Source organism: Chenopodium quinoa, unplaced genomic scaffold (genome assembly GCF_001683475.1).
Source record: "Chenopodium quinoa cultivar QQ74 unplaced genomic scaffold, ASM168347v1, whole genome shotgun sequence".
Classification (NCBI taxonomy): domain Eukaryota; kingdom Viridiplantae; phylum Streptophyta; class Magnoliopsida; order Caryophyllales; family Amaranthaceae; genus Chenopodium; species Chenopodium quinoa.
In genome coordinates, this window is record NW_018743783.1 from 2898471 (window position 1) to 2910693 (window position 12223).

The 12223-nt window shown below is 47.0% G+C and overlaps 1 protein-coding gene across 1 annotated transcript; it reads left to right on the forward strand.

The window, feature by feature from the left end:
- Positions 1-1757: 1757 nt before the first annotated feature.
- Positions 1758-2924, forward strand: LOC110684753. Its single transcript, XM_021861187.1, has one exon. The coding sequence runs from the start codon at positions 1758-1760 to the stop codon at positions 2922-2924; it is 1167 nt and encodes a 388-aa protein (XP_021716879.1).
- The last annotated feature ends 9299 nt before the right edge of the window (positions 2925-12223 follow it).

Consider the following 12223-nt stretch of genomic DNA (forward strand, 5'->3'; position numbering starts at 1 on the left):
CCAAGGCCCGATTTCCGAGGAAGGCCCAATCGTCCCTAGGTTGACCTAAACCTAATATTGGGCGCGCATCCCGAGGCTATAAATACAGTAATTAAGCCTCCATTTAAGACTATTCAGAAATAATTACTCTCACCTAGAGAAGGCTAAACACACGTGCTTTCGGATTGATAGACCTGACTTAGCAATTAATTGCACTTCCTAATCAGTCCTCCCCTAGAGGAACCAGATCACCCTTTACTTTCCGCACCTTTTTACTCCACATACAAGTACTAACTTGATCGTCGGAGGCGGAGCTCCCACCACCCGGAGTCTCCGTTGTTTTGTAGGTACAGGCGCAAGGATACCAGTCCCGGAATTGTAACTCTCCCGTAGGACATCAAAAAACCTCGAAACATTTTGGCGCCGTCTGTGGGGAGGGTACTTTCGAGATGGAATCACAATCTGTACTGAATCAAAGTGACAAGCGTCCCATGGACGATCCCTTGGATCAGACGGACCAGGACACTGACAATGAATTTGAAGTCGAGACTCATACGGCCTCTGACGGGACCTTAAGAGCTCGACGCACCCGTCCCTCCGAAAGGAAGGAACGGGAGGACTGCCTGGCTAGATCTAGTAAACCAGTCGGCCAGCCGCTTGATCAACAGCAGGTGGCCAAGGGATCTGCCCCCATCACCAGAAATGAACTCATGACCTACATGAATAGTTTCAAAGGGGAGATCCAGGAGCTTATGAACAAAAGAACGATTGTCCCACCAAAGAAACAGTCGGCCAGAAGACCCTCCCAGTCTGGGAGGAAGAAGCCCGTAAAAGGTCGGGAGGCGACTCCTAAACCCTAAGCCTAGGGAGTGGGAGCCACCAGTGATCGATCTAACTAAGTACCTCTTCCCCTCTCCAAGGAAGAGAAAGCTCATTCGTCATGTTCAGCCGGACGGGTCGAAGAAAATGTATTCTGATGCCCGAATGTTGCTAGAGCAGAAGAAGAATGACCGACTATCAAAGTCGGCCTCTACGTCTGATTTTCAAGACAGTCTCCACAATACCTCCTTGAGGTATTCAAAATCAAATTATGAGAGCCAGACAGGCGGTACCTCCTACCGGTCTGTCTCCCAGAAAAATCAAGCGGCCCCGTTTGAACCACCCCAACCATATGCGCCGCAACCTTAATATTTTATGCAGCCTACTCTGTTTGGAGGACAGGCGGCAAGAAATGTCTAACCTTTGGACTGGCAACTTAGGTTGCTTAGCCTTGGAGAACAGCCATCCGCCTTCTCCAAGGAGATAATTGAGGTTGCCCAGCCGGCCAAAGTGAAGAATGTGTTGGTAGGAGCCTATGATGGGACTACCAACCCTGAAGATCACCTTATGGCGTTCACCAACCTAATGTACCTTCAAGGGTTGGATGATCCCACATGGTGTAAATGTTTCCCGGCCACATTGAAGGGCATTTCCCAACAATGGTTCGGCAACTGGCCGACCGGTTGTGTTAACAATTTCAAGACCCTCGCTTACTTGTTCACCTCAAATTTGCGATGAACATCCCCGCTAAGAAGACGACCCTTGACCTAGGGACTATACAGCAGGGAGAGAAGGAGGGACTACGTTCCTACATCAGGCGGTTTAACCTGATGAAGATTTAGATACAGGGGCTGCCGGATGAGGTAGCCTATACAGATTTTTTCAGAGGACTTAAGGACGGGTCGAACTTCAAATTCGACCTTGTCAGGAAGAGGGTCACCACCCTCCAAGAAGCCATGATGGAGGCGGATGCCTATATTCAGGCAACCGACCTCTGTAATACTGGAAAGCAGTCGGACGACAAGAGGTCCGACAAAAGAGAGAGCCGACAAAAGCAGCCGGCAAGTAAAGAAGATAAAAAGAGAAAAGAAATTTCGGCAGCCGACTCCTCTGAACAGCCGTCCCAGAAAAAGAAAAAGGACTATAAACTATACTCTCCCAAGTATGAGTTCAACAAGGACAGTCATGCTATCCTTAATGAAATCAATGGCCGGATCACAATTGAGAAGCCGGCCGCCATGAAGGGTTCTATCAGCAATCGGAACCAAGATAAATACTATCACTATCATGAGGATATTGGTCATGAAACCAATGAATGTATCAGCCTTAAGTGTCTTCTGGACCGCCTAGCAGATAAAGGAGATCTTGACTCTTATGTCAATAAGTCCAAGGGGAAACAACCTCTCAAACAGAAACAGGCGGCCAAAAAGAAGCAACGGACGACCGACAATTCTAACACTGATGACACGCCAATTTATACCATAGCTGGCGGCTTCGCAGGAGGTGGTCCTACCATCCGTGCCAACAAAGATAACATCAAGCGGCTGGATATTAACTCCGTCGAGAAAGGACGGACCTCCAAAAGCTCATTCCCTGAGGTTGTGATTACTAAGAAAGACTTGGGAGGCGTTAGAGGGCCGCATGACGACCCTATTGTAATTGAATGCAAAGTGGCTAACCAAAGAGTCGATCAAATACTTATTGATACTGGAAGCTCATCTGATCTCATCAGTCATCGATGCTTGACCAAACTGAAGTACAAAACTGAAAGCATGCAACTTGTCTCCCATCCTTTAGTAGGATTTGGAGGAGGGGTCGTCCACCCAGTTGGACGGGTGGGTCTGCCTATCCGCCTGGGCGAGAAGGGTGAGGGCCGTCACATGGTGGTCCGGTTCTTAGTAGTTGAAGAGCTCTCGGCCTACAACATAATCTTGGGGCGACCCACCTTGAACAATTCCAAAGCTGTCATCATTCCATCTCTCATGTTGCTCAAGTTCGAGAAGGATGATGGAACAGTCGGCTCCCTAAGAGGAGACCAGAAGATGGCAAGAGAGTGTTTTCTCTTAGATATCAAACCCCCTGTGGCAACTGCTTGTCCTAGTGGAGAGAAAACTAACCTTGAGTAAATCAAGGATGATGCGCCTGCCCAAGTAGCAGGCGGCAAGAAGAGAAAGGCCGCCCACTTGGGGGCCGAGAGAAAAGAAAAACGATAGCAATCACTGGCCGAGGAGCGGTTAGACGAGTTCCGCCCTCAGCCGGCTGGTAAGCATGTGGACGTCGCCCTAGACGACTCACGTCCTACCCGAACAGTTAAAGTTGGGACGACTGCTCTTGCTGCACTTGGTGATGACTTTCACCAACTCTTGAAGGAATTCAAGGATATCTTCACATTTGAAGTACACGAGATTCCAGGTATAAGTCCAGACTTGGCAGTGCATAAATTAGTTGTGGATCTGAAAAAGAAGCCGGTCAGGAAAAAGAAGAGGAACCATGGCGAAGAAAGAAACCAGGCGGCCGCCGCCGAGGTTAAAAAATTACTTGATGCAGGGTTCATTCGGCAATGTTATTTCCCTGACTGGGTTGCAAACGTTGTACTTGTGAAAAAGCCGAATGGTACCTAGCGTATGTGTGTGGACTACACAGACTTGAACTAGGCGTGCCCCAAAGATAGTTATCCATTGCCCAAGATCGACAGTCTAGTCGACTCTACAGCCGGCCACGCCTTAATGAGTTTCATGGACGCCTACTCTAGTTTCCATCAGATTCCCCTGTGGAAGAAGGACCAAGAGAAGACGACCTTTGTCACAGATCAGGGCCTATACTGTTACACGGTCATGCCGTTTGGTTTGAAGAACGCCCCGGCAACCTTCCAGAGAATGATAAACACGGTCTTTTTTGACCAAATTGGGAGGAACGTCGAGGCGTACATAGATGATATGATTGTGAAGATTAAACTCAAAACGGACCATTTGGCTGACCTCCGAGAAACATTCACCACACTCAGGCGGCACCATGTCATGCTCAATCCCAAGAAGTGTGTTTTTGGAGTTGAGTCTTGGAAGTTTCTCGGATTTCTTATCAATCAAAGGGGCAAAGAGGCTAACCCCGAAAAAGTGCAGGCGGTCATAGACATGCAGTCGCCCCGCACTGTCCGAGAGGTCCAAGGGTGAACGGGTTGTCTGGCGGCCCTAGGGAGATTTCTTAGCCGGGCAGGCGACAAATGCCTTTACTTTTTTCAGGCAATAAAAAAGAAGGCTATGTTTGAATGGGGGCCGGATGCTGAGGCGGCCTTCCAAAAACTGAAGCAACATTTGCACTCGTTACCAAGGCTGGTCAGCCCCTTGCCTAAATAAGTGCTCTATATGTATCTAGCAATGTCTGACCATGCTCTAAGTGTCGTCCTCCTTGCTGAGAGAGAAGGCTGCCAGCTCCCAGTCTATTTTGTCAGCCATGTGTTGAAGAATGCCGCGTTAAGATACCCCCTAGTGGAAAAATTTGGCCTTGCCCTCTTCATGGCAGTTAGAAAATTGAAGCTTTACTTCTTGGCGCATCCAGTCGTAGTATACACAGACCAGCCAATCAAGCAGCCACTGACAACCATGGAGTCGTCAAGCCGAATGATCAAATGGGCAATAGAAATACAGAGCCTTGAAATTACATTCGAGCCAAGAAAAGCAGTGAAGGGGCAAGCATTTGCTTACTTTATTGTAGAGATGACTCAGCCTTCTGATTCTAAAATTCCAGACCAAGTCTTGAAAGTCTATGTGGACGGGAGTTCCACTATGAATGGTTGTGGTGCAGGCGTCATATGTTAGTCGCCAGAAGGTGACAGGTATGAGTATGCACTACGTTTTAACTTCCAAGCCTCGAACAACGAGGCGGAGTATGAAGCTTTACTGGCCGGTATCCGCATGTGCAAGGCGGCTGGGGCAAGGAAGGTAAAAGCCTGTTCTGACTCACAGTTGATAGTGAGCCAATACAACGGCGATTATGAAGCAACCCATCCGGCCATGATTAAATATTTGCAGGCGGTACGTTAGGCGACTGGGTCACTTGAAGAATTTCACCTAACTCAGGTACCTAGGTCCGAGAATAACCAGGCAGATGCTCTTTCAAAACTGGCATCCTCGGCTTCTTGTGACACTCTAAGGACCGTTTTCTGGGAAGTTATGGAGAAGCGAAGCATTGAGGAAGAGCCTATTGGAATCCTTGATAGAAGTTCGACCTGGATGGACCCTATCAGGGCATATTTAATAGCCGGCACGTTGCCGAGTGATCATTCCCAGGTGGCCCTACTGAAAAAACGGGCGTCCAACTTTGAGATGTGTAAAGGGGAACTCTTCAAGAAATCTTATCTTCAGCCCTTCCTGAAATGTGTTCCAAAAAAAGGACGAGAGGTCTTAGAAGATCTACACTCAGGGTACTGCGCTTCTCATGTAGGCGGTCGGTCGCTTGCTCAAAGAGCGAGGCGGCAAGGTTACTTCTGGCCTACTTTGGAAGCTGACGCCATGGAGATGGTTAAAAAATGTGACAAGTGCCAAAGGTTTGGCAAGTTAATCCATCGTCCGGCCACCGACCTCACAGCCATCCATAGTCCTATACCGTTTGGGATATCCTAGGGCCCTATACGCCTGCAACAGGCGGTAGGAGGTACATTTTGGTAGCAGTCGACTACTTCACTAAGTGGGTGGAGGCAGAAGCAGTTAAGGGTATCAAGACCAAGGACTTCATCTCCTTCATATGGAAGAATGTCATCACTCGATTTGGGGTACCCATGTCTATGGTTTTCGATAATGGTCCCCAGTTTGAGACGCTTGTTCTCAAAAATTGGCTGGGAGACCAAGGTATCTCGCACTGCTTTGCATCAGTCGGCCGACCACAAGCAAACGGCCAAGTAGAAGCTTTCAATAAAATCATCTCAGACGGTATCAAGAAGAAAATTGAACGAGCAGGCGGCCTATGGGCAGACGAACTACCGCATGTTCTCTGGGCCATTAGGACGACTTAAAAAGGGGCGACTGGAGAAACTCCATTCCTCCTAACTTATGAGGTAGAAGTTGTTGTACCAATTGAACATTACGAGCCGACTCTTCGCATAATGCTGTATGACGAAGAGGCAAATTGGGAGTCCATGCGCCTAGCATTGGATTCACTCCCAGAACGAAGGGGCAATGCAGGCCTGCGCCATGAAATCTACCGGCTGAGAATGACAAGGGCATATAACAAAAGGGTACACAGACGTCCACTCAAAGTGGGGGATTTTGTACTACGAAATATGGAAGCAGTCGGTAGGACCAATGAGTTAGGAAAGTTAACCCCCAACTGGGAAGGACCCTACCGAATCTATGAAGAGGTTAGGGACGACACTTACCGCCTGGAAACACCAGACAACCAACCCTTACCTCGAACCTGGAATGTAGATAATTTAAAGAAGTATTATTTTTGAATGATGTAATTGCCGAGAACAACTAATAAAACTTGCAAAAATTGCGTCATTTAGATTATAAATAAATAGAGAGGCATGCCGCCTGCTCCATTGGCAATCGGCTACTCTCCAGTTTGCACCAATTGAGGGGCATGTCGACTGGACAAAAGGTCAGCTACTCTCCATTTTCTTTACTTTGTACTGTTCAGAGAGGCATGCCGCCTGTAACTTTACAGTCGGCTACTCTCCTATACTTGTTCACCATGAACTAAACAATGCCTATGGCCGGATGATTAGCCCAGGCGCCAGGCCGACTGATCCTCTTTTAAAATTAAACTAATACGACCTGTCCCAACATCATAGCAGGCATCCGGCGACATCCATTCGGATGAGATTTGTCGCAGAGAGCAACTCCCTTTTGGGTGGAATATTGCTTTATAAACTAAAGTACACGACACCTAGAAGACTGTCCCCAAGGGCAACCACGTAGCCGTTTTGAGACAAGGATAACTCTAACACTAAATCAAACAAGTGCTAGCAGTTAACATCCGCGTCGGATGACCGCCTGTATTACTTGGGATAAGTACAGGCGGTACCTCTTGAGTAAATAGCCAACAAAAATTGGTGAATCAAGGGGATCAGCCGGCCTCCGCCGCCTGGTACCTCTACTACTCAAGCATGAAAGCTGACGAATGGGTAATCTCAAAGATTTCTCATAGTCACTCTCTCATACGTAGTATAGATCTAAGAAGGTATGATGAGTTCGCCTGTTTAAAGGCAAATAAGAACTCTCGCATCACTACTCCTACCAGGTTGACATCATTTAAGTAAATATCCAAGTAAGCCCTGGCGAATCAAGGGAACCATCCGGCCACCACCGTTTGGTTACCCTACTACTCAACCAGAAGAATGGAAACCAAAAAAGTTCGAAAGGCGATTGTTTTTTGGCAGACAGGGGCTCAAGAACTCTATTCCTACTTAAACAAACAGGCGGCCCGATTACAAGCGGCCTTTTCCCTTCTAAATCAAAGTTAGACAGACCTAACGTGTTTCCAAAAATGCGTTGGGGATCCGACTGGATACATGGCCGACTGGTCGCCAATCTGGAGCCAAGACAACAAGTCGTCCAGGGGCATAGGCAGCCGGTACCTGATAAACCTTGCTTGCAAAGATTCGAAAAATGGTGCATGTCTAAAAAGAAGACTACAAGTCGAAATATTCGGTATAACATTCAAACACATGTCAAGGACCCTCTATACTTGGCAAAAGTAAAGCATAAACAAGATTCAGTGATCAAAGACGACTAAAAAGTGGTTGCCAGGTTCATATATAAAACAGCCGGCCATGAAGACCGGCAAAACATTCATAACCCCGACCCCTTGGTCGGGTAAAGATACAAGGAAACAAACGGCGCGCAGGCCGGAGAAAAGTTTGAAAAAAAAAGCTTTAAGCATTGGGAGGGGCTTCGGAGTTAATTGTCGCCTGATCGAGCTCAATTACGGGCGCCGGATCCTTCAAGGCATCCTCTTTGTTCGGCTCGTTTTCAGGGGCAGGATCCTTTGATGCATCCACCTCCGTTGGCTAGTCGACCATCTCCTCATCCTCGCCTGAGCTGGAGCTGGCCGCCTCCTCCTCCTCTCTTTCATCCTCTTCAGCCGCCTACTGCATGATTCTTCTATAGTACTCTTCAGTACAGGCGGTGAACTTGGAATCCCATTCGGCATAGTTGGCTGTTGGGAAGAGGGACGACTAGGTCATTCTCATAATATTGGCTGAGTCCTCCATCATGGCCTGAGCTAAAGCCATCTTTTCAGTCTCAGCCTTGGCCTTGAGCTCTTTGGTGATGGCCGCCTCCTGCTTCTCTAGCCGCTCCTTGACCTTGTCCAAAGACTTCTGGAGATTTTCAGCCTTATGGGCAATGTTTTTAAGTGGCTGCAGCTCGTCCCGAAGACTCATGACCGTCTTCTCCAGCTCGTGGTTCTTTTTATTGGCCGCCTCCAACTTGTCTTTGATCTCCGAAGTGGCAGCCGCCTGATAATAAAGATATCAGTTGTTAAAATTTCATTTTAGGCAATTTGAAACATTGCCTTGTCAAAGTCAGAGGCGACCATGGCTTTGGCAGCTTTTACCTCTTTGTTTTTGGCGCTAATCGGCTTACGAAGGCCGTGTACACGGAGCATGGTCTGAAAAAAGAAGCACCAGGCGTCAGATTTGCAAAAACAGGCGGCAAGCAAAGTCATTCAACATTACATAAATGCTAAGTATACCTCAGAGAGGAGACCCATGATTCCGTCGAGGTCAAGGGTGCTGACTCCCTTGACCGTATCCCTCTCCTCTAGAGGGATGGCTTTTACCATAGATTTGGCCATTTGGACCAAGTTTGGTTCTTGGGGGCCGCCTGTAATTAAAAACAATAAGTTAAAACAAAGAAGAAGGAATATCAATGGAAAATGGAACAAGGATCGAGAGAGCTGGTTATACCTCTTGGAGGTCGGCCGTCCCTTGGGACTTATGTTTGTTTTCCCCCACTTTGTGGGGTGCACGGCTGTTTTTCAGCCGCCTGCTTCCTGACAGAGCCAGGCGTACTCCCAGCTGTCGTTTTCTGAACCTTTGAATCCGGTTGCTGGGAGGATGAAGGTTTGGACGAGCTCGCCTGACCGAAACGCAGGAAGTTAGCACTAGCAAAAGAAAAAGATTTTCATAAAAAGCTAGGTTTAGAGCTTACCTTGAAGGTCTCCTTGGCAGGAGAATCAGATGATGGCCGCTTGAGGCTCATGATAGAGGACCGAAGAAGAGCGGTCGCCTTCTTTGATGCAAAGATGTGGTCCATAGCTTCGGCTGAAAAAAGGCAACAACGAGTTAGTACAACTTGAAAAAATTAATCAAAGGATGCATATACAGGCATAAAAGGCCGGCTACCTCTAGGAGCCCGACTGCTTAGGCCACAGGCGGCTACGAAATACTCGTCGTAAAGCCATTTGAATTTGGGAATGCAGTTCAAAGGCACCTGCTCCCGTAACCCAGTAGTAGAGTTGGCCCTAATCTCTACTTTGAAGAGTCCTCGGTCAAGGATCTCTTCCTTGTCTGACGAGGAACAGGTGGCATGCTAGGACCGCCTGCAAGAAGAGGCAGATCCCTATTCCACCTATTGTACCGCTTGTTCAGGAGCTTGTTAGGACTGCTGACTAGGAGGAAAGTATTTCTCCAATCTTTCCACTTATTTTCTTTCCCCCTAGTCATCAAATAGCCTTTGTGGCTTGTTATTTGGTACCAGCCGGTACCGCTTTCTTTGGGGGTTCAGCTTAAATAGTTCATATGGGTGAATGCCTCAAAATTCGGCTCTACCCCATGCATCTCACACCCGGTTACATAGCCAAGGATGTTGAACCAAGAATTAGGGGCTAACTGCCATAGCCCCACCTCGTACCCATCGAGGATTTGTTGAACTGCCGGATGCAGGGGAAATCGAAGGCTGGCCTTAATGGCCGCCTCGTAGCAACCAAAACAGGCGTCCCCGTAACTAGACCCTGCGGGCCAGACGACTGCATCTTTGGCATTCGACATAGATAATTTAAAATCCGGACCCATCACATGGTCCGACAGGAAAGTCTCTATTAGCTCCTTCATGGCCTTGATTCGACCTTTTAGGACATGACAGTAATAAGGGGTATTCAACTCCCTACGGGAGGCGAATGGTTCTGACCAGTCATCCCCTTTTTCTGCCACATGAGATAATCTCGCCTCATGTAAGCGAGAATGTCTTTCTTTCGAGCTTAGAGAAAGACGACTTGAAGAACTAGATTCGGACTCACTATCAAAAGAGTCCGACTCCTCTCTTTCTGAAGGAGCCGACCCTTCCTCTTCAGTAAGAGCCGACTGTTGACCAGCTAAGTCAACAGAAAAATGGGAAGGGGCCACCTTAACCCCCTCCTCAGAGCCCCCTGTGACAGAGTCACCTGGGGTACCAGCGGTATCAGGCGTCCGGTCCGATAACTCACTAACTTGGACCCGGAATGAAGAGCCATCAGAGTTTTCAATCCTCTTTGTTCTTTTGGTTCTTGCCATACTGTCCTACATAGATACAAAGACAGTTGGATTCCGGGACTTGCGCAAAGATTGAAGTACCGCAGGGCAGTCGGCACCCCTAGTCCTAGACTCAGCCGTCCCTGGTGACCGGCTGATTGCTAACCTAGGCCGTGCCGGATGCTTTTGGGGTCTCATTTAAAAAAAAAAAAAAGAAAGAAAGGATAAAGAAACAAACGGTTACCTGAAACTTAAGTTATGAGAAGAAGCTTGGTCGAACAGGCGTCTAGCAAAAGCAGGCGGTTGGTAAAATCAGTCGTCCAGAAAATCAGAGCTCAAGTTCAGGGGTCCGAGAGTTCTCTTGCAAAGTTCGCAAAATGTGAACAAAAGACTTGGTCAACATGCCCTTATATAGGGTAGAATGAGAATGCGAAGGGTCACTTCCAAATTCGAAATAAGGCGGGAAAAAACTCTCGGCCTATCATAGGCCGACACTTGTAGCATGCCGTCACCTGTTGCAGGCCGACACCTGTCACAGGTGACATGTGACCAGTCACGTGCCACCTGTGAGGGGCAAATGATTAGGGGATTTTCCCCGCCCAGTCAATGTCTGCCACGTGGACTAATCAGGTCCTTCCATGTGTCCGCCACATGGACCTGACACGTGTCAAGCAGTAATTAGTCCACCTTGGACCAATCGCGCCACGCCACGTGGCCAGCTGACTGCCCATCAGGAAAAACGGCGACCAAGGCCCGGTTTCCGAGGAAGGCCCAATCGTCCCTAGGTTGACCTAAACCTAATATTGGGCGCGCATCCTGAGGCTATAAATACAGTAATTAAGCCTCCATTTAAGACTATTCAGAAATAATTACTCTCACCTAGAGAAGCCTAAACATACGTTTCGGATTGCTAGACCTGACTTAGCAATTAATTGCACTTCCTGATCAGTCCTCCCCTAGAGGAACCAGATCACCCTTTACTTTCCGCACCTTTTTACTCCACATACAAGTACTAACTTGATCATCGGAGGCGGAGCTCCCACCACCCGGAGTCTCCGTTGTTTTGCAGGTACAGGCGCAAGGATACCAGTCTCGGAATTGTAACTTTCCCGCAGGACATCAAAAAACCCCGAAACAGTGATAGTGTATAGTAGTGGTATTTAAATTAGTAGTACTACTATTATGACCCAGAAACTAGAAGAAGAATAACAACACTAGTAGTATCAAAAGGTAAGAAGCTTACGATTTTCAAGCAACGAAGGAAGGGTGGTGGCGTTACCTATGGGCGGCAGCGGTGACACCAGATGGTGGTAGAGGGGCAGCAGTGAGGCGGTGCTCGAGGTGAAGCTCACGGCCACAAAATGAAAGCTAAAAGAGGGCAAAAATGGAGGAAGGAGAAATGAGGAGAAGAGAATTTGGACAAAGAAGATGGAGTAACAACAATGGTCTCTATCCATGGTTGTATGTAACCTAAACTCATACACTATTACAACCATATTCTTTAATGTTGTTGGCCCAATAAATGCAGCTGGCCTAACAAAAGCTGCTGGCTTAATAAATGTAGCTGACCTAATAAATGCAGTTGGGAATAGTATTGAAGAAGGGTTGACTTTGATTATGGAAGGAGAAATATTTGGTACTCCGTAGTTTGGCTTGGAAACAAAATAAATTAATGGTTGAAAATCTGACAACTTTGACATGACTCGTATAATTAATTTCTTTATAAAGCGTAATTATAATAAAATTATCATTGTAAAATCATATATTGACTTAAATAAATACTTTTGTACAATAATAAAATATATAATATAAATATTTTGGAAAAATCCATAGTTAATAATTAGTAAACGTGTTTAAACTACGAGGTATTACAGTAATCTTTACCTTTGATTATTATGCATATGTCAAAAAAATAAAAAAACCCTTAACATCTTTGGTACAGGTATAAATTAAGATTCAAGTTTTTATAATTTCATT

Coding starts and splice junctions, on each gene's coding strand:
- LOC110684753 (XM_021861187.1), top strand. CDS start 1,758: ATGGAGGCGGATGCCTATATTCAGGCAACCGACCTCTGTAATACTGGA.